General features: G+C 38.2%; 1 protein-coding gene across 1 annotated transcript in view; it reads right to left on the reverse strand.

The window, feature by feature from the left end:
- pde8b (phosphodiesterase 8B) overlaps window positions 1-10,344 on the reverse strand; it is a 46,925-nt gene extending 36,581 nt beyond the window's left edge. The window contains exon 1 of the mRNA XM_085280244.1: window positions 9,393-10,344. Within this exon, the coding sequence (XP_085136370.1) occupies window positions 9,393-9,674 (282 nt within the window). The 5' untranslated portion in view covers window positions 9,675-10,344. The remainder of the gene's footprint in view (window positions 1-9,392) is intronic.
- Window positions 10,345-23,405: the final 13,061 nt, after the last annotated feature.

Below are 23,405 nucleotides of genomic sequence, written 5' to 3' on the forward strand. Positions count from 1 at the left end.
TATTTTTTATGTGCTTTTAAAAATCCAATCTCTTTTGATTTTCATGAAAATGTACATTGAGTGATTCTTATATAGCGTTTTTCTACTCTCCCGGAGTACTCAAAGTGCTCTACACAACATACCACATTCACCCACCTATGCTTTTAAGCGCTTACTAACTACCCAAGGATATTTGGCATGCAGACAAGTGGGAGACAGGGATCAAACCACCAACCTTCCAATCAGTAGATGACCTGCTCCACCTCCTGAGCTACAGCCACCCCAAAATGTGATGTTATACTCTCCAGTTGACAGTCAATATGCAGTGGTTCTGTATATAGTGTTTGATTTGGCATTTTAAAACATGACACCAGTGTTCACAAAATTCAGAACAACTCAGCAGTAGATAGATAAGTATACAAATAGTTAATATGAATAATCATTTGAGTCTCTTTTCTTCCAAGCAAAAATGGAAAACAAAACAAAACAAAAATCCCCTGAAAAGGGACGGTTTATTGGTTTTTGTTTTATTTTTGTTTTTTCACACATTTTGCTAAATTAATTATACCACAAAGTAACATACAACACACAAACCTAATATTTCACGTCACACAGCCCTTCCTTCCCACCCCCCTTAAAAATGGCTTCGGTTATTAAGCCTATGACTTAGATCTTCGACTAATTACAAACTTCTGAACGTTGGAGCTGCCTTCATCTTGGAGTAATTTCAGTCTTTGTTTTTGTGAAGCACTTTGTAATGTTGGCTTTGAAAGGTGCTGTATAAATAACCCCTTAATTGTTTCCTGAGGCCAGGTATATAATGTCATTGCATATACTGTACACACATTGTTATGATACAGATCAAACATTGCTTTCATTGTGAAGGACCATCAAACATTTCGCAGCACATTTAATTGAACAGTTTATTCCCCAGAATGCAATAAACGTAACAAACTTAGTGTATGTTTGATGTGGTCCTTTGAAGGTGTTTTCTCTGTTGATGTTAGATTATGAAGATGACTGGCTAGTTTACAGCATGGCTAGAGAACAGAAACGCTTACGGGCCAGAGTGTAATTGTTTTGAGTAATGACAAAGCGGGGGAATTTCTCGTGTAGATTCGACCTTATGAGTGGCTCTTTTGTTGAAAGTCAGACTGTTTAGAAATCAGAAGTGATACAGAATGACGTTACTGTGTCCTTCAGAGCAGGGATAAATCTTTTTTTCTGCTTCTATGCATTATGTCACTTTCAAGTTTATCGAAACCAATAAAGAAATGTTTTGGATTTTCATTTTGTATATTGCCAGATAAATACCAAACACTTGGCGCTTATCGAATTAGGTTCCTCATCATTGTTAACACCAGGCCTTGGTGTCTGCATGAATCACAGTCCTTGCAACAAGGCCTCACCTTATCTGCACTGAAGTGGCCTTCTTAGAATGTCTACATGGACTTGAGGTCGGCCTCTGTCTTATCTGTTAGACTTCTGTCCACAGCATGAAGTCAATGATAAGCTTTCAGTGAGAGTCTGATATTTTGACGTGGCTTAAAGCTGTCGTCTGAACAAACTTCTTGACTGCTACCTTTAGGTGTTAGGTTCATCCTACAAGTAACAGCAAACTGTAGAACTGTAGAGAATAACAGCTCTTGATCACGTTTCTGGATTTATCATGTTTGGTTTGCATAATTTAGCATTTTGAAAACATGCTAAGATATTTTTATTAGAATTGTCAATGTTATTAGTTAATGTCAGGGAATAAGTTAAACATTACATGTTAATCTAGTCATTGTTAGGAAGCAGGTTGGCACTCAAAGAGCTGCCACACAGAACAGCATTTGAAGAAATCGGTCAAAATCAAAGCTTCTCAGTATGCCTCTATGTAACGATCTAGGTATTTGCCTTAAGGTTGAGTCGGGTTGAGTCCAACACTTTTCACGCCATGTTGACTGAGGAGTCCAATTTGACTGGAGCTGTAAATATTAACAGTATCAACATTCACCCTGTTTCAGCTGCAATGTAACTGCGAACTGTTTAGTTTATTCTGTTCCTATTTATATGCTGGGACTTAAGGAGGTTGCTATTGTAGTGTTACTCTCCAACTTACATGAGTGGATTGGGAACCCAACCTAAGTCCTGCATCATCCTGTAGGTCTCAAGCAGGAGGAGCTTTCAGTCAACTTTATGTGGAGTAAAAAATACAGTCGTTTACCATTTGGCGAGGGAAACTCAATTTCAGTATTTAAGCATGATTGTTCCTGGTACTGCTCAGTCACCATAGAAAAAAACTAAATAAATAACACAGAAAAGCTAAGTACACCCTCACTGCTTCATCTTGCAATTAAATGCACTTGATTAACTGATCATCAGCAAGGGTGAGCTCCTCTACAAAAACAGAAGTATAGGTAGTTTACTGGCCTGAAGCATTCAGGTGTGTGTTAACACAGTGCCAAGGAGAAGATAAATTACCGATGAACTTAAAAAAGGAATGTATGCTGCCCATCAGTCTGATAAGGATTAAAAGTAATTTCCAAACAATTTGAAGTCCATGATTCTAGACAAAGAAAGATTCTTCACAAGTGGAACACATTCAAGTTCCTAATAATCCGCTGACTGGATGTACCAGCAAATTGATCCCAATGCTCAGAAATCCTGAGAGCTACATGTCAGACTCTACAGGCCTCAGTTAGCATGTGAAATGTTAAAGTTCAGTACAAATAAGCCAGACAGTACAATTAGAAAAACACTTGACAAGTATGGCTTGTTTTGGAGGGTTGCCAGAAGAAAGCCTCTTCCCTCTTAAAAATAACATGGCAGCACATGATTGGTGAAAACCAAACACAGCATATTAGCACAAACAGTGTTAATTATGATGATGGTGTGGGCTTGTTTTGCATTCACAGGTCCCGTGCACCTTGCAGTCATTGAGTTGACCATAAACTCCTCTAGAGGCATTCTAGAGTCAAATGTGAGCCCATCTTTCCAACAGCTAAAGCTCAGCCAAAAAGGCTTCGTGCAATAGGACAATTATCCCAAGAAACACCAGAAAATCTGTAACAGAATAACTGGAAAAGAAAAGAATCACAATGCTGCAATGGCCCAGTCAGAATCTAGAGCTGAGCCTGATCAAAAAAGAAAGCTGTGCATAAATGAAAGTCCATAAACCTCAATGAACTGAAGCAATGTTGTAAATCAGAGTTGGCCAAAATTCCTCCATGGTGATATGAAAGACTGATGAAGTCATACAGAGAAAAACTACTTCAAGTTACTTCAAGCTATTCTGCTAAAGGTGGTTCTACAAGCAAATGAATCACGGGGTGTAGTTAGTTTTCATAGTTTCTACATTTTGGCTCAGCTTTTGTTAAATAAATAATGACACTACAATACTTTGTGACTATTATTTAGTATCTATAAGATTTAAGATGATTTTTATTATATTCTGACATGTAAAACCTTAGAAAACGAAACCCAATATATCAACTTAGGGTTACCTAATCTAGCTACAAGAGCATGCAAATACATAACTACATATGACCACTTACAAACATGATAAGTCTAACTGCAGCAGAGCAGCATATTTTGTAAATAAAGAAAAACTATATTAGAAAAATATGAAGAGATTGATCACATAGTGCAGACCCAGAGCAAGACAGCCACAGCAGTGCTGTGCTAGTGTGTTTGTATGTGTATAATAAAAGTGCTGTATTATTGTGTGATTCTACTCAAATCAACGAAGGAAAGATGAGAAGAACTGGCAAGTAGGCTAACTTCAGGAATGGTGAGACTATGTGCCAGAGAACTGACTGGCCAATTTGAAGTGGTTTTGTATGCGATGATCTCTTATCTCAAGCAAAACCTCTTCACGAGTAGGCTAAACGTGTTACTGTGACGATGAACCCACCTTGGTAACACAGAAAACCCAGGGTTAAAACTGAAGTTGGCTCGCTAAGCCCCTAATCCTGCTTTGTAATGCAGGCTAGAGCTGGGCGATAGAACGATAACGATATGTATCGCGATATAACTTTTACTCGATAGAGAAATTAAGCTATCGCGATAGACCTCGCCGACAGCCAATCCAAACTAAGTAGCGCAGAGCCGAACCAATCACAGCCGCAGCGTCACGTCGCGTGACTTGTTACGTACAGCACAAGTGCCAAGCCGCACGTGTGTTTGTTTGGGAAGCAGCCAGCGGGTAATGGAGGAAATGAGTGTGCCGACTAGAAAAATCAACCGAGCGTGACCGAAGAGAAAACAGATGATGGTTCCAATGCCGGAGAGATTGTCGAACGGAAGAGCCATAGAAGTTCCGTAGTGTGAAGGTATTTCGGCTATTTCAAGTCTGACAAAAAACAGAGTAGCGTGCACTGTAAATTGTGCCAAAAGCAAGTCTGGAAATACAATAAACTGGTGCATGCATCACACTGCGCCACATTATTGTTTCGGTGAAATGAATTTCTACAATACTGTTACTGTTAATTTTACTCTCTGCAGTGTTTAAATGCTTACATATACACACAGTTACTGTCCCTCCACACATACGACTCGGTTCTGCTTCTATGCCGCAGCTTTGTTTACTTTTTCCCACCGAGGCTTCTAGACTTCTGATTGGCCAACATTTCTGCACGGTTAGGAATCTAGCGCCACCTGCTGCTTTGGCATGTTCATAGCAGCGTTTTCCTTCATTTCTGCCTTTATGTGTGGACGGGATTATTTTTTAAAACGAAAACGGAAAATCTCCGTTTTCAAAAATACCCGTGTACGCGTGGACGTGGACAGTCTCTGACTGGAAGCGCTAATTCGTCATTCGGCTTTTGTCAGACTAAAGTAACTGTTAAAACTGTTTGAAAAGCTAAGCTATACAACAAGGAGAGATTGAGAATTTCCTTTTAGTTCTCAGTTTATTTGATATTGACATAAGTTAGTCAGTTTTGTCTGTTCTTCTGTAAAACAAACTAAGATTTATTTTTAGAATTAATATTTTGTTTCTAAGTGGAATTGACAATTTAGTCTGTTTCGTTTGTTCTATTTTGAAACTTATTTCACATTTTACTTGTGAGCAACGGCACATTTAAATCTTACAAATATAGTTATTTGGCTTATATCGTGATAGATATCGTTATCGCCTGAAATGAAAAAAACATATCGTGATATGAAAAAATCTCATATCGCCCAGCTCTAATGCAGGCTTCTGTTGAATTCTTCTTCTTGAACCTCTGCATTAAGATGTCCATGGGCCTTTCCCATCTGTGACTTTACGATTCACTTGTTCAGTGCTGTCATCCTTACAAACAGCTAAAAAATTCACTGCTGCATCAGTGCTGTGTAAAACACTGACATAGGTTTCCCACCCCCCATCCAAACAAAAAGCTCATTTGAATGTTTTTAATATTATATTTTATATATATATTATATTATATATTTTTATGTTTTTAATCTTATATTTATGGCAAAAAAAAGTTGTTTTTTAGTGTGAAAAACAGGCTCATACCTAAAATAAAAAGAGAACACAGAGCTTGCAGTGGATGTACGAGTTCTCCTTAATAGCAAAATAAATTGTTACATTGTTACTTCTTACTGTTATGCAAGACATCACTGATGTGTTTAAATGAAATCAATAATCTGAGTTAAAGAGTAATTAGAGAGGAGGAGGGACTCTAATGCTTGTAGGGCTCTTGCTTTGGTTTTGATGCATTACAAAGGACGTGAGGTTTGTGTATGCTTAGCTTTGGTTTGGTGTGCATACTTGCACAGTTGTCATGTGTAAATCAAAATTACAATCTGGAAAGCCAATGAAACAAAGTATAATGGATCCAGTCTCACAATTTATATGATAAACATTTTCTTGGTTATTATGTGTTTTGTCTGTTTATTAGATATGCTGACTTTGCAGAATAAATTGCATCTTCACAAATTATATGGTGTATCTTCTCATCATAGCACTGGTCTGTTTGTTGCTGACCTACAACTTTATGTATTACCAGCAGCAACATTCTGTTCCAATCCTGATCTCACTTTTGTTTGCCAAAGAAAAAACTTAAAATAGACCTTCTACAAACTGGCATGAATTTATAAGAATTGTGTTAACTGGGTTTGGTCTGGTTTATTTTATTTTTTAAGAACACAGAACTTTATCATTGCTGAATTTTTGCATGTTTAATCCACGTTGGACTTGTTAAATATGAGTCAATCCCCAGGGACTATCACGTTATAACATGTAAATAATGCATAGCCTGGTACAAAGGTTTTTGGCCTCTAAAGCCGATTTGCTCCAACAATATAGAATTCATTAAATAATATATAATTAACAATTAAGGCCTAGAGTTAGAGGCATGGCCTCTTTTTTAACAGGAGTGCTAATATGGGCAGATCGTATCTGCTATGGCTCATGTCCTCTAATTAAAGTCTCTATAGTTGTGGTTATGATTGTTGTGTTGGTCATTGCGGATGCCAACTGTGACATCAACCTGCAGAAATGCAGTGCTTGAGGTACGTGGGATTTTCTGCAGTTTTCTTCAGAACGTCTCATCTTTTCCAACTGATGCGGCACACTCCCTCTCTGTCATCTGACAATCTCTATTCCCCTACCCTGAAGTGTTATTAAATGCTAGTAAAGACAAACTTATTTGTACATTTGTGTCTCTAACCCAGCCTCTAACACTGGGTTACCGAAACTAAACTAGGTGCCGAAACAACACCAAATGTGTTAGCATCTGCTACTATGCAAGTTGACATTTGCATGAGCAACACTGACAACCATAACGTACTAGTGAACTAGCCGTCTTTAGAGTGTTTGCGCTGATTTGAGCATTTTCAATGAAATTATCTAACAAATAACATGCGTGCTGTCTGAAACAAAGACTGGGATTCCGGTATTTAAGTTTGTTTCTCTGCAGTATAAGCAGAAATGTGAGTCTGTGTAATGCAGATGCACCTTGCTAACCAAGTTTGCTAGCATAAGCTGATAATTTTGCACTTCACCCTATGGTCTGAATATGGTCCCTTGTGACCTTGGAAACCATCAGCACCAACAAAGAGGAGTTGCAGACTCCAGGAACCAGTGGGTCACGTCACAAAAATTACTTCCATCTTTTAAATACAGCCTGTGTTCTAAACAAAATGTGTCTGGTTGATTGTGAGAATCTGCCAATTCATGCTTTTGTTGGTGTATTCCTTTTTTAAATCAGCGCCTTGGCATAAAGCCCTGTGGGGAAACCAGTACCGGTTCTTTACATGTGACTGTTCACACTCCTGATGTACTGACCAGAGGGGTAAACAAATGACTGGTGTATATAAACATGCACACACACACACACACACACACACACACACACACACACACACACACACACACACACACACACACACACACACACAGGAGTGTGATCAACACTGTGTCAGATGATCAAGATCCTGCAGGGTAAGGCAGATGGCTTTAATAATAAATGGCATCATTGATCCTGTCTCAGTCATGGAGGGGGGTACTGAGAGAGAGCGGTAAGGAACTGCTGACAAACCAGGACACACACACACTGTCTGAGCTACACTTAACTCATGACACAAATCTATAAAAAGTACTCAACTGCTGAACCTAAATGTTACCAAACTGTTTGCTATAATTCCAGCTCCTGGCAAGAAGTCTAGGTTAAGGTGACTAAATGTTTTCATTCGTGGGAATGACTCATGTCATATCGATGTCTTGTCGTTTCACGCGTGCCAAATTTCTTCCATATTAGGAGCAGACAAGACAAATATCAGGAAAAATGAATGAAAAGTGTTAAAGACTATCCACAAATGTGAAATAAGGACAATTTAAAAGCTTTTTAATATGAACAATCAAAAACAACTGGAACCATGCTAGCCTCAGAGATAAAAGTCTCTGAATCTCATCCAGGCCTGAATGGGTTAATGTATTCTCAGAGTCTGATGACACGATCATCTGCTAGACTACTTCTTAGCAAAACACAGTTATATCCTCTGGGGTTTGATCATAAATATGAAGAAGTATCTGTTCACATGCTTCCTCATGAGAGAAATCCTTCATCAAGTAAAAAGCACACGAACTTCATGAAAAGATTTGAAAACTGCTAAGCAGAGCAGAGCAGCGCTGTGCTCAGTTTTGTCTCAGTTTTCACGTGGTTATCAACGTTTTAAATATCTGCAATATGTTGATTAAGTGAGCCGCTTACCATTTTTTTCAGTATAAAAAATAGTGTTTATTTTTAAAAAACGTGTTCTCTGAAAACTTTGAAATACATTTAATGTACTTATCCACAAAAATGTGGCTGTTTCCGAAAGCTTGACTCCTGCATTACAGATTATTACATTAAATTAATAGCAATTAATTCTTTTTTCCACGATGACTCAAATAATAATCCTCTTCATAATGACTTAATTTATTAGATTAATAGGTTTTTACACATCTTAAAGCAAACAGTGTCATAAATGGGGTTGATATAAAGGATATAAACCAAAGTTATCAAATCTGAGCTGATCCTCTGACTTTAGGCAATCTGAAACACACTTTGCATTTTGTTGCTGAAGTACTGACCCACTGCATGTACAGTTGCTCATTTCACGTCTTTGTCTGCTTCCGGGAACCTCTGCCTGGAGCTTTGGGGCTGTACTCAGAGATAATAAACAAAAGCCTGCAAACAAGCTTTTCTTATAGCACAGATTTAGACTACAAGAGATGGCTGATGGCGAGAAACACGCTAAGTGGGGATTTCAGGGAAAGCTAGACCCGAGTTTGGGTTTTTTTGTAAAGTAAAAACTTCTGGTAACTCTTGCCTTTAAAACTCTGTAGTACTTATATAGAACATGGTTTCATAACACACTGCAGAGTACATATGTAATCATGTATAAGTGCTTAGTAACGCATTTATGAGCAATTATAACTCTCCTGTGGATGCAATGAAGTGGAGTGTGGTGCAAACACGTGTTATAAAGAAATACTAAACACAAATATGGTCCATCTTCTGCAGGTACTCTTCAATAGAAACTTAAAATGCCCTTATCTTCTTACTGTGTTACACACTGCTACAGAGTCCTCAGTCAACGTGTAAGCTCATTCTTAAGATTAACACATTTTGTGCATTAAAATGCAATTATGCAGCATAACACCCTGCCTACACCAGATCCTTTAGTAAGGCCACTGTCATATGTCATACATTCAATTATCATCATTGTTACACACATGGCTGGCTGCAGGCATGGCTTGACACAGGGCGAATTAATGAGGAGGGATTGAATGAACTGCAGCCAGATTTCTAATCCCGGACCCACAGGTTTGGGCCTCATCAACTAACAAACAACAACAACAATGGCCCTCTCGCAAGTGCGCTTTTCACTCACGACTCTGCTGATGCGGTGACCATATGCCAGCACACCCATGTTCGGTTCTGTCACAGCCACTGTACCTTGACGCTGGTGTGGCTGGTCTGCGTCTCGGCCTCGATGCGGATGTGCCCTCCGCTGTTCTCCTTGCGATCCCGGCACGAGTTGTTGCGCGAGTGCCGACTCTGGTAGGTGATGACGGAAGGGATGGTCTCGGCCGCATCGGTCTTGATGAAGAGCCCGTGGAGCGTGGTTGCGTTGCCCTGAGAGATGGTGGTGGTCTGGTGGGGGGAGTTGGATTCGTCTGAGTCTCGGCAGTAGATCACCCCGCTCTGAGAGACGTGGATACTGGGAGCGCAGCCCATACCTCAGCGACGTGCCTCCGGAGTCAGATCCCAGATAATAAACACCGACTCGTGGGTACCACCTTCCTGTTGTCCACAGCTGCCTGCACACAGGCTGCTTTTTTCTCCGGGCATCGGCTGCAGGGTCGAATCGCTCTGTTCTCCACACACCTCCGTTCGAGAACATCAAGGGAGGGAAAACGTGAGATGTAGATAATTATTTAAAACATGCGACCTACGAATTCGGTTTTGTTCCCAAGCTCCCGCTATTGGCGGATTTTGGACTTCGACTTCATATTGAGGACAAAATGTGTTTCAGGCTATGATCTAAAGCTTCCCGATAACCCGTTCTCCCCGCCGGCGCTTCCATCAAATGACCCGGACTAATGAATAAAATGAATAGATGGTCTAAACCACCTGGCGGCTCTTCATCACCTCTTGCTTCATATCCGGCTTTATTTCTCCGATCGTCCTCGGTGACATGGTCGCATTATCGGCCTGTGATGAGTAGCCTTTATGAAATCTCTTCTATCTCTCTACTTTAGCTATTCTGCTTGCTGATCATTGGCCACGGTCCATCTCCCTCTCTTCCTTTCTGCTTCCTAGTCTCTCTCTCTCTATCTCCATCATACCAACATTGTATAATTTTTGACTCTGCAGAAAACGAGCCTTCATAACTCCCAAGAGGCCATGCTGTGACTCCAGGGGTCCTTTAAAGCCCCACGTGAATTATGCATAATGCTATCACAGTAATGGGGACCTGATGAAACACCACTTACTGTTCAAACAACCCCCTGCCTCACCTTTAGGCACGTGGTTAATTTAGAGAACAGGGTATATTTACTCTTCAGCCGAAATGGGGGGGGGGGGGGGGGGGGGGGGGACATAATTGTTTCTTGAAGAAAATGTTTTATAAAATGTGCTTATAGACCATTTTTTATTGCCTTTTGTTACAGTTCTGCTGCAAAAATAAACTAGCGTTTGACATGTAAGCACAATAATCATTATAATATTTCTATTTAAACATTCTACTATTCTTCCACTCAAGATTAGGATAGTTGGTAATAACGTGCTTATTTGTTTATTGAATGTGATGCTAACTGGATCAGAAATTCTGTAAATGCCAGTTATTATTTGATATTTTATAATTTATCCTTAAACATAATTATGTTTTTCAACTGAGTATCTAAGCAGATGTGTCACATAATGCATTTAAACTGTAATAAAACTGCACTCCATTGTATTTTGTATTAAACTATTTGCTTTGATATTTTGGATAAAAAGATATTATTATTTTCCATCACTAAAATTAAATGTGGGCTCTAACAATGTGGGCTTGTTACCGAAGCGTGACCCGGTGATGGGTGTAATCTTAAACCTCTCTGGTCAGTGGTCAGTTCTCCATATATATATATATATATATATATATATATATATATATATGTGTGTGTGTGTGTGTGTGTGTGTGTGTGTGTTAGGGAACAGGGCATTAGGGAACAGGAAGTGAAGTATAGAGCTGAATAGAATAGAATAGTCACAAAGCAACATAAATTCATATTTGGCACATTTGGCTTTAGAGTAAAAAATTGCAGTCTGTAATAATACAAGAATATGACAACCAAAAAAAGTCTTCAAAATGAAAGCAAAATTAAAATAACCATCTTCCATGACATCTTATTTAAAATATTCACAGCTGTAGGAATAAAAGATGTTTTTGTAAACCCTTTTCTTACCCAACACGACTACATAACACCAGTCTGATGTTAACAACTGAAAGGACTGATGGTGGGGAATTAATCTGACCTGATGTATAACTCAGAAGTTTTCATGATACTACTTGCATATTGCTGGTATTCCATTACTGAGTTCATGATGGCCATAGCGTCCAGGTCTGAAAATCATAGCCATAACTACAATGAACATGCATTTTTTTGTGGCCCCTGGGGGCGTTACCTGTGGTAGCAGAAATACTCCAGTTTCTTTGGGAGAATGATCCTCTGCCCTGACCTCTGCAAATACTTTCCTGATGTATTTATTGTCTTAATTATACTTTTTAAGTCATATTAAATAAAACATTTAGTGCACGTTAGTCCATATATATCAGAAAAAGAGATTTTTCAGTTTAAGCTAACTTGTGACTAACAACTGATTAGACAACAAGAATGTGGTTTCACAGTCAGATCCACCTCTAGTTTGTCATACATGCTTTCAAAACACCAAGACGGTGACAGCATGAACACTCAACCCGAGGATTCAAACTGAACCTCACCAGCCAGTTGGTGATGTCATGGTGGCTATATCCATCTTTTATACTTTGCACTTTTTGGTAGGCTACCTATTACTACAGGATGCAGAATGACCATCAAAACAAAATAACAATATTTCAGGAAAGGTACAGTGATGATTTCTACATCATTAATAAATGCCTGATATACAGTCCATGCACAAACTCTTAAACTTACTGTGATGTTTAATATACTCATTCAACATGTGATAAACTTATTTTGCTCTGGACATACAGTCAACTGCATATCATTTACTTAAAACCTAACTGCACAGTTTAGTCATATTAACTTATGTTAACTTTGTGCTTTAACTAACTAATTTAACGAGGTACTTTGTCCTGAATTATTTTTTCACACTAGCAATTAAGGACTTAAACCACTAACACACTTTGCTCAATATTCTATTATTATTTTCAAGTTTCAATCATTTTAACCATCAAGCAAAATGAATAAAAATTACATGAACTGCTTAATAATTCCACAAACAAAAGAGTTTTTGTTTTCTTTTCATTGTCACTTTATGCTGTGAATTTGAAAGCACTGGATGACAAAACAAGCAAACTGAAGACATTGCCTTGGGGTCTGGGAAACTGTGTTGCACTTCCCCCCCCCCTTTTTTGTGAATTAAACAATAAATTAGTCAATTAAAATTATTTTGAGGCCATACCCTCCATTATAATTTGTAAAACTTTACAAATATGAATGACATAATCTCAGAACATATAACAAACATTTGTTTAAACATATTCTTACTTAGTGCTGCATTTAGCCGTAAGCAAAACAGTCATATTTAGCTTTTTATTTGCAATCACCCACCCTTTATTCATTTAGGCAAGACTCCTAAATGAGGACTGCACATAAATAAAATATTATTTTTCCAATCTATTCTATAATGTTTAAAAAAAATTGCTGGTATATTTCGTCAGTGGAGGGGGTAGTGTTAAAACCTTTCGAAAGTATTCCTGCTGATAGTGCTTTAAAACAGTTATTCATATAACTGTATGAATATAGGGAAAAAAAAGCTAGCCATCAAAACAAAGCAAAAACATATACAGTTACAGAGTGTTTTCTACATGAGAATATATTAAGAGAAGCACTTTAGCAGTGCCTCTAGCAGCAGGTCTGGTTTATGTCCATGTGGGCAAGCAAAGCATATAATTTCAGTGAATGATTCTCTCAGCATCACTTCAGCCATTCCATCCACATGTACCACATAACTATACAACTGATTTGATTTATTGACCTGACAGGTGATCCCTAGAGACAGACACATAGAAATAAGATATGGAAGAAATGGTCCCATACTTTTGGAGGTTTAATATTCAAAGATGAATAGGGAGAAGTGAAAAAGCTGTATTGATAAAGTTTTTGTCCTTTGTCAAAAGTAGCCACGTAGTACAGTTAGTAGTTGTTTTAAGCTGCTTTCCTTCTAATTCACATTCACTATGGGATAGTAGAGATGGCACGATACCACTTTTTTATGTCCGATACCGATACCGATATCATAAATTTGGATATCTGCCGATACCGATATGAATCCGATATAGTGTTTTTTAATCAACAAAACTGTTTTTTAAAATATCTTGCTGCATTTTGCAAGTCTGCAAGTTCATACTCAAGTTTAAAACAACAACTACACTAAAGCTATTCTGTTATACCTGTATACAAAAAAAATATTTCATAGTTCAGCAATACTGATCAATCTAATAAACTTAGACCTACACCATCCTCCCTATTCTGGTATTTTAAAGAGTACTTAGCGTAAATATTAAGCAACCTAACTAATAGGGTTCCAACTCCCAGCAACAACAAAAATAAATAAATAAAAAATAGGGAACCACCCCTCACGCTCCACCTCATGATGCTTAATCGACGTAATCAACCTTAATTTGATGCAGTGTGAAAAAAAAATGCACAGAAATCAATTCTTTTTCAAGAAATATTAAATAGATTCAACATCTTTCTTCAACAAAATTGCAGACTGCACAGATGGTACCTTCCCAAAGTAAAAAGTACTATAGCTTACTAGGGTATATATATTAGACTTAATAGTCACTATATACAGTAATTGACTTCTATTCATTTTACATCAAATTAAAACTTTGGGTGTCAGATAATTATTTATTAAAAGCTCGACATTTTAAATGAGAATAAGAAAGAAAAGTATGTCTTTGTGCCCCCTTTTCCCAGTTAATGCCCTATCGGCCCCCCTGGCTAAACTTTGCTAGATCCGCCCCTGCACAGTTACCAGCCGTCAGCTACGTAGAAAAAGATCCTGGAGTAGAAAGTAATATTAAATAAATTGTAACAACAGCTTATCAAGCTTAAACGTGCTGCTGTTGTTCAGCCGCTGGTTTCCTCTTTCTGGTGCAAAGTGGGCCAAAAACAAACAAGAGAGACAGACTCGCGACAGAAAAGCCGATCAGCTGATCATTTAAGCAGTTTCATGATTGAAGTAGCAGCCTGAGAGCGAGAGGCAGTCGCTCGTTAAGCTTAACGCAGGAATGCTTTACAAACATTCAGAGATGGACTTACACACTTGCTTTACTTCTCTCGGGGATAACTTTGTCGGAGATGAAATGCCAGGTTGCTAGCGAAGCTCCAAATGCTATCCAGACCACCGACAGGTCCCGCATGCCACAGCCGCTCTATCACGTGACGCATACTGCTCCGACTGCTAACGTTCTGAGGCGAGTTACGGTGTGTTGCAAGTTTTGTGAGGTGCTTTCGTGATATTTAATGGATCGGATTACATTTTTTATTTTTCTCCGATATCCGATCCAGTAATTTAGGTCAGTATCGGACCGATACCGATACGTAATATCGGATCGGTCCATCTCTATGGGATAGTTTACTTTTGCTCAGCAAAATATGTTTATTTATATATATTTATTTAGGCATTTATAATATATAAATGCAAATAATTAATTTATAAATCTTTATAAATTCCATCCATCCATCCATTCGCTTCCGCTTATCCTTTTCAGGGTTGCGGGGGGCGCTGGAGCCTATCCCAGCTGTCATAGGGCGAAAGGCGGGATACACCCTGGACAGGTCGCCAGTCTGTCACAGGGCCAACACACAGGACAGACAACCATTCACACTCACTCGCACATTCACACCTAGTGGCAATTTGGATTATCCAATTAACCTATCCCCACAAGCTGCATGTCTTTGGACGGTGGGAGGAAGCCGGAGTACCCGGAGGGAACCCACGCAAACACGGGGAGAACATGCAAACTCCACACAGAAAGACCCCGGCCTGATGGTGGAATTGAACTCAGGACCTTCTTGCTGTGCGGCAACAGTGCTAACCACCGTGCCACCGTCTTTATAAATTAAGTTAAAAAAAACCATATAACATGTAACTACACTAAACATGTGATTTTCTTATAATTTGTGTTACATAAGTAACTCTATTGAACCACTTAACAGTATGTAAAAAACACTGAGCTCTCACAGTTGCAACATTTGAAAGCTGTGTACACATGCTGTCACACATACGTCACTAATACTACAATGTTACATTCAGTTTTTTTGTTATCAGCTGCAACAGCGTAGCACTATTTCCCTGTGTGATACTGTGTGTGGGTGTGTGATCATGACAAAGGCAATTTTGAGCACACTGGCAGGAGTTTATGTGTCTGTCAATGCATTTGTCAGCACACTAGCGTCAAAACACTTCAAGATGCAGTCATAAAACTTTAGTGGTGTCTAGCTGAGCGTAGAATAAAGATTATGTTTATGTGTGTATATGTTTGCACTGATTGCCTTAACAATGTGTGTAATCCGACCCAGTAAAGAATGCCAGAAGTAGGGGCTTAGATAAAAACAACAAACATTCTGGCACAGTTTTTTGTTTTAATCTGGTGTGTAGTTTGTTCAATTTCACACATGTATGTAGTCCAAGAACTCACTGATGTCACTCCTGTGAAGTGATCGAAATATGGTCTCTGGTTTAAGGATCTAAATAAATAATAAATATATGGATACCTAAATGAATACAATTCCTCTAACGCTGTTTTTAAATACAAAATGTCTGGTTACTTGCATATAAGAGCACTGAACCTACAGTGAAACCTAATTTTACTTGCTCAGTATGCAATAGGCTTCTGCTTAGAAGGCCCTCTGGTGGCCGAGCTCATAAACTGCTGGTTTACATGGTAAATAAACAGAAAGAAACACAGTCAGGTGGTTGTACAGGATAAAATATCCTCATACGTGCTGAGGGTTCGTCATCGCAGCTCTTCAGTTATCTAGGCTATATTTTAGGGGAAAATACTTGCTTTTCATTTGCCAGCTTGGCTGACGACAACTACAAACTATGTAGCGATGTTAATGAGCTTTTCTGACGTGGTCTGCTCAGAGTTTTACACATGACGCGTATAAAACAAGACAATCTAATTTATGATTTGATTATTTAAATAAAACAACACAACGTTGTTTTTTTCAAGAACTACACAGAAATAAAATAACGGCTATGTTCCAATTAAGAACAGATACTACCACTTTTCACGGTAGTAAGTGTAATTTATAATCTTAGATTTCAGCCTGTATTATTTCCTCTTTTTTAGTTCCTTGCTACTAGCCTTAAGCTATAGGCAGTAAGTCTGGAAGTGTACGGTGACAACTAACATAAAGTTTTTTCACTTTAAGCCCAAAATAAGAGTTGGATTTACTTCGGCAAGCGCCTACCTTTCGTGGTCCATTAGGGGGGAAAGACTCTGGTGACAGTCCGCTCATGTTTCAAAACCAAATATTTTGTCCTTCAGTATATAATGCAAGCAGCGGGGAGTTTAAGTAAGCACTGGTTCCGCATCTGAGACCTGTAGGAAGAGCGGCAGAGTTACGTGGAGCTCCACAGGTAGAGTGTGCTGGATGGTTAGTTAGACGCTGGCCTCTGAACTCCATAACCTAGGTTCAGATTGCACCGGGCAGGCCCGGTGTCCGTGCGGCCCTAGTGCCCTTTACACGGCCTGGTGAAAAGCAGTAGTAATGTGATATTCTGTGAAGTTGACACAAAAAGAAAAAATGGAAAAAGTTCAAAATTTTGTATAAAGACATGTAGGAGGCATTCATACTCCACCATCAGGTTATTTAAAAACCAGTATATCTGACAGTTATAGTCAGCACCGCCTGAGCTCACTTTCCAGTATTCAGCAACACATTTTCAATATAACTTTATGTTAGTAATAATACCTGTGCATCCTTGTAATTTTATAATCTGCATTTACCACAAACTGCAGTCTATTTTCAGCCTGTCCCAAGTCTCTGCCTTATGGTATATTATTATACAGCGCACAGCATATTATATGACTATTTGAAATTGAAATCTCAGAAGCTCAGAAGAGTTTATCAAACACCACGATTGCATAATTTGAATCTGGAAAGTCATGTGAATACATTTCTTTCACCAGCTGCCGTGATACTGGCTGTACTTCCTTTTATTTGTTTAACAGCTTTAAAGTGCTCTGCTTCTAAAGAGCTCATTATCATCATAAACTGTGTTCCTATAGATTAAACTACCAAAAGAGATATTAAGTATATTTAACTCCACCCTTAGCATCTACAACAGTACAAGACTACTAATAGTACTATTGGGTTAATCAGATGCAGTATTTGATTTGCATGTTAAGCAAAGTTATTATAACTTTTTAAAAAATCACAATGTAGTAATTTAGTTTATTTTTAGCATGATTTTGCTAATTTCATACTAAGAGGGATTTTCAGGAGGAAGACATGAGAACTTTAGAACAGAAGACAAACTGTAGCACAGAAATGCATAATCAGTTTGTGAAATCCTCAGACTCACAGTCAGGTAGACATTAAAGTCTCAATATGCAACAATGTCTCCTTAGACTAAAGTGACCAACTGTTAAAGAGAATCTACCTGTCCCCCCTTTAATTTTAGTTTCTTTTGTAAGTGCATAATTTTGTTTCAGTACTTTTTGTTTGTGTGTCTTCACACTTGCAATAAGTTAACAATAATAACACTGACAGTAAGACACCAGCTTTTACAGTCAGATAGACAGACTGTTGTTGAGACTGAGTCAAAGTAGTAAAATGATATTCTGATTAAAAGGGACCTTCAGAAGTCAGACTTTCTGTTGAATTATGCATTTAACCTTTCCTGTGAGAAATAAAAGCATATAGCCTACAATAATGACACATTAGTGTCCTGGACATGTATTTGTCTGTGTGAATACAATTATTTTCAAGACATATTTAAAAAAAGAAAGAAAAAAGACAAGAAAAGCAGAATGTTTTGCATGTAATATATAGTATTGCTTCAGGTTTGCTGCTTGTATACTGGCTGGGAGTTTTTATGTGTGGAGTTTGGAGACATGCATTAATTGGTGATTCTAAATTGGCTATGAATCAATGTCATCTCTGTTTTAGCTCTGTAATAGACTTGGGCCCTTTTGATGGTGTACATACCCTGCTTTTTGCTCTGTGACAGCAGAGGATAGGCTCCAGCTCCCCGTAGCTCCTAAATCAAAGAGGAGGATCATAAGATGAATGCTTTTTTATGATAACTGCAGTGGAGATAGACACAAAAATTGCAAGCAGAGAGGTTAAAGAAGAATTCTCCCTGAGAGGGAGTGGAATGGGGGCTCCATGTGACCATGTGGTCTTAACCACTGTGCCTGGAACCTGAAAAATCATTTGAAACTGAAAAATAATGGACGTCATTTTGTTATTCTTTAGGCTTTTATCTCCACACTATCCATATTAAGCTTGCTGAAATCTGATACAGTAAAGTAAAAAAAAAAAAGCAATATGATCCTTAATAATCTACATATTTACAAGTTTTGCTGTCTTGTTCAGTTTCATCAGTGGACTCTTTAGTGCTATCACTAAACAAGCTGTAGGTCACATACAACTGGAAAGTGGGATGCAAGAAAGCGAGGGCTTAAAATTTTTAAGTCACTGATTAAAATGTTATGAACAATATTTACAAATGAACACAAGAATATTTACTTTCAATTCTGGAGCTTGAAATTTGCTAAATGGTAAATGTGCTTTGTGTGTTTTTTACTCTGTTTGAGCACTCCAACCTACTTCTATGTTTAAGTGCTTCCTAGCAAACATTCACCTCCTGATGAATGCATCAGGAGCAGGTTGGGGTTCAGGATTATGCCCAAAATACTGAACCTGAGAACTGCAGACTGGATGGACCGACCTTCTGAGATGACCTGTTGGATGTCCTGAGCCACAGCCACATCCATTTGCACAAGTCTTCTTCCGCAACATTTCCAGATATGAATTTTATTGAAACATTTTATATCTTAACCACTTATCCAGCTGAGCTTGGATGTTGTTTAGTCAGCAGTCATCACAAGGTTAACCACACACACTCTCGCCAGTTACTCTAATAAGCACGCTTTTGGATTGTTTCCTAGAGAAAACCCACACAAACAGAGGCAGAACATCCAAAGATCACACAGGAGGTGGGAACTCAGAACCCTCTCGCTGTGAGGGTGCCTATCTAATGAAATGTATCTCATTTTGTGAGTCAGCAACACTGCGTGTGCATACAGTTTGAGCAGAAGCTGAAGTTAGAGCCAGCACATGCATTTAAAATATGTCATTTGTAAAGAGTGAAGATGCATGATTAACTTTGCAAATGATAACTTTCAGCTAACTGTTAAACTTCTGTCTTTTGATTTGCACTGAAAATTCACAGAAACATTAATGATCAGTAAAATATGTAAAAGCTGGTGGACAAGCTGAAAAAGGTGGATGTGAGTTACAGGTCCATCATCCAGCCAGCAGAGGGCATGAGAAGTACAGTGGATGACTTCCCATTACTGCAATATATACTGACCATTGAGAAGTTTTTCTTTTTCTTTAATATTATTAAAAATTGTTGACTGTGTGGAAAACAACATATGCAGTAGTTATAATAAATATAAACACATGTAAAGGGCTATAAAAAGGCTTGCACCAATTTTGTCTGCTTAAAAAATGAGGAAATACCTTTCTAGGAAGACACCTACAAGCTAAAGATGCTGAATATGCTCTCACCCTGTTTACCAGGAAGCTGGATTTTAGTCTCTTCTGCCTAACGTGCAAGAATGTGTAGCTTAAACTGTTATGACATAAGCAGGCCTTTGTTTCTCTAAATCTGAATTATGCATGGCTGAACTGAATCCTTCTCACACACACACACACACACACACACACACACACACACACACACACACAAAAGCCTACTTCATCCATCAAAGTGTACAAAACATAAGCCTTTGTGTAAGTGTGTGTGTGTGTGTGTGTGTGTGTGTGTGTGTGTGTGTGTGTGTGTGTGTGTGTGTGTGTGTGTGTATGCATGTTTGTCCAAATATGCATGAGTCCATGGATACATACCTTTCGGTTCAATCATCACTTTTCTCTGTGGATGTCACTGTGTAGGACTGTTTCATAGAAAGCAAATGTATTTTAAGATTATTGCATTATTATTGTAATATAACATTGCTGATGTAATAATACATATTCTAACAATTTCTCACCCCAGAAATAAATCTGATATGTATGTTCAGTGGTGTAAGAAGTGTAATATTTCTCTGAAATGAAATGTAAGTGTATTAGTATCATGAAAAGTAAACAGGAGGAATACGATACAAACAAATTCGAGTTGTCAGTGGAGCAGGATACAAACGTGTTATTAATATCCCTCCAAAAGTTGTCATGTTTTCTTCACTGTTTATGTTTGTGTCTTCAAATGAGCCTTTAGTGTATTTTTTAGTAACAGGGTAATATCAACAGCTGTCCCAAGGATCCACAGTTCATTGCTTCTCTACACAGAAAGGCCATGACCAGATGGTGGATTTGAACCAAGGACCTTCTTGCTGTGAGGCAACAGTGTACCATCACACTACCCAATATATATAACATTTTTTTCAACAATCTACATCATACAGCTCAAAGACAAGCTATGTTATGCTTGAAATAATATCACATCAAAGCATGTAATAGACACGCCGGTCCACTGTGTCCTTTTCACGCTTTGCCTCTCCAAAACATGAAATGTACACTCATGCAGAAGTTGTACTAAACTGGAATAACAGCAGAGGGAGGTATTTTATTTCAAGCCAACATGAAAATAATCATGAGAAAGTGTTTAAACAGAGTTATTAATGCACTTACATGTAAACATATATTATCCCCATAGCTAATGATCAAGTACTTTGTGGCTTTAAATATATTATCTCCCCCTGCTATTAATGCAACTTCTGCATGCCCGTCCATTTCATGTTTTGGAGAGGCAAAGCATGAAATGGACACGGTGGACCGCTGTTGCCTTAATGCTCTGTGAACTGCAAAGTAAAGAGCCTGCAATATTAATCCAACAGTCTCATTTGCCTCCATGAGCAAGCACTTGGTGAGAGTGGGAAGGAAAAACTCCTTTTTAACAGGAAGAAATCTCTCCAGTGGAAGTAGTAATGACTGAATGAGGGTGAGGGGAAAGAATCGTCAATAGTGATGCTGACTTGCATTCAGTATACTCATCTGTGCATATTTGTTTGCTTACTACTGAATAGCAAACATTTGTTGCAAACTTGTATTCTGTGCATACTGAAACACATTTTTATTATTTGTGAGTGTTATGTATAATTGTGTATTTGTTTGCATGTATCGGCTTTAAAATAACAGTTCATGTAAGTTCCAGGAGCTGCTTTGTGGTTTGGATATCACTTAGGATAATTAGCAAAAAGAAATCCATACAGTAAAGCAGAATTTTTTAAAATCCATTATTAAGTTCTCTATAAAGAGGGTCATTGTTCTCAGTATCTTCCACTGAAAATTCAGTTCAATTAGTGCTAATGAGGCGGACAACACCACAAAGTCACAAAAATATGGATAGAAATTGTAGCAAGATTATACATTAGTGGCAAAGCTTTATCAGTGAGATGAACAGGTACTGGTAGATGTGTCTCTGCATGCCCCCTCAACAGGTGGTGATTGAAGAAGATGGCACTGTGGCTTAACAATAAGCTCAGAATGATATGATCAAACCTGGACCTGTTCAGCTATTTATATTGGTGTGAGCATCAAACTGTAGAATCGGGGGACTATCTGTAAGGTGTGACAATTTATGGTGTGATGAGAAATGCAATTTTTTTATTAATGAAAATATATTAGCGCCAGAAGAACTGCAATTTTGCTAATGATTTAAGTTTTCATTAACTGACTTTCCAATGATTGTGAAGCCATTCATCAGTGTCAGAGAAGAGCAGATACAAGACAGTGTCAGAGTCAAGTCACAGCGTATCAGTCACACTGTTTGGCTCCTGTGAGGCAACATGTTCAGAATTTGTATTGGCACATTGAGTGCTGTTATCTGTACTATGCATTTATCTGTTTTGGCACATCCATCTTCCCAAGAGAATGTGTTATAATGATTTGTCCTTTAGCTCAACCAGCAGGTCATGGTTTCCACTGACCTGCACATTATCTACACACAGTGGATTAACACTTTGTTGTCTGTCAAGGATATTATCGAAAAACCACTGAGCTGGTGTCGTGAAACTTGGAAGAAAAATGGGGACCAAGCAAAAACAGAACCCAGTACATTTTGGTTTGGATCTTTAAAGCTGTCATAGCTCATTTGCTTTGTTTGATGGTGAGGTTTCCAAAAGCCCTTCTAATTATTATTGTTAATAATTTGCCATTTCATTGTGTACACAGCATTCTGCAACATACGTTCTGTGTCAATGTTTTTGGACAGAGTGATGGATGGATAGATGGATGGATGGATGGAACCGATACTAAGTCCGTCTTTTATGTAAATTCGATGGACATCACCTACGCTTAGTGACCCCTGCTACTCAGCAAAAAGTCTTACTGCCAAACGAAAACCTACAGAATCCCTCAGATGGCCAGAATCTTCTCAGATTAATTAGCTCATCAAAAGACTTTTTCCACACATGGCTTAAAAGTGACAGAAGATATATTGCTCGAATGCTAGAACGATAACAATTTGTGTGCTTCGTGCAAAGTGTATTTGCGATTGAAAATATATGTTCTTTGCAAATTATGTGCATGTAGAATTTCTACCATAGAAACGGCCACAGTATATTTACAATAATGAAAAACACTTTGCCTTTGTTAGCAGTTAGGTCCCAGCTACCAGGTGAGATGCATATAGCATTTGACATTTATTACTATTTACAATAATAAACAAAGGATAAAAGCTTGTTTATTACACTCCATTTAAAAAAATGGTGTGTGCCTGTTCAATATGCATAGCAAGAAAAAGATTTAATTTGTTTGCATTTTAGCCTCTATGTTTTTACTTAAGCGTAATACAGCCGACTAGCAACAGCTTGACCACAGCTCTGCCTCACAAGAGAGTAAAGACACAGTAAACTCAGCTCCTTTACTGTTTGAAAGGCACTTAGATTAAACTTTTATTTGGTCAACATGATGATAAGCTTTTATAGACTGATGTCTATCATCTCTGTCA

The sequence above is a fragment of the Mchenga conophoros genome, linkage group LG7, assembly GCF_057382185.1.
Source record: "Mchenga conophoros isolate Kocher_MC1m ecotype Shallow Benthic linkage group LG7, M_conophoros_male_GT1.1, whole genome shotgun sequence".
In the NCBI taxonomy this organism is placed as follows: Eukaryota; Metazoa; Chordata; class Actinopteri; order Cichliformes; family Cichlidae; genus Mchenga; species Mchenga conophoros.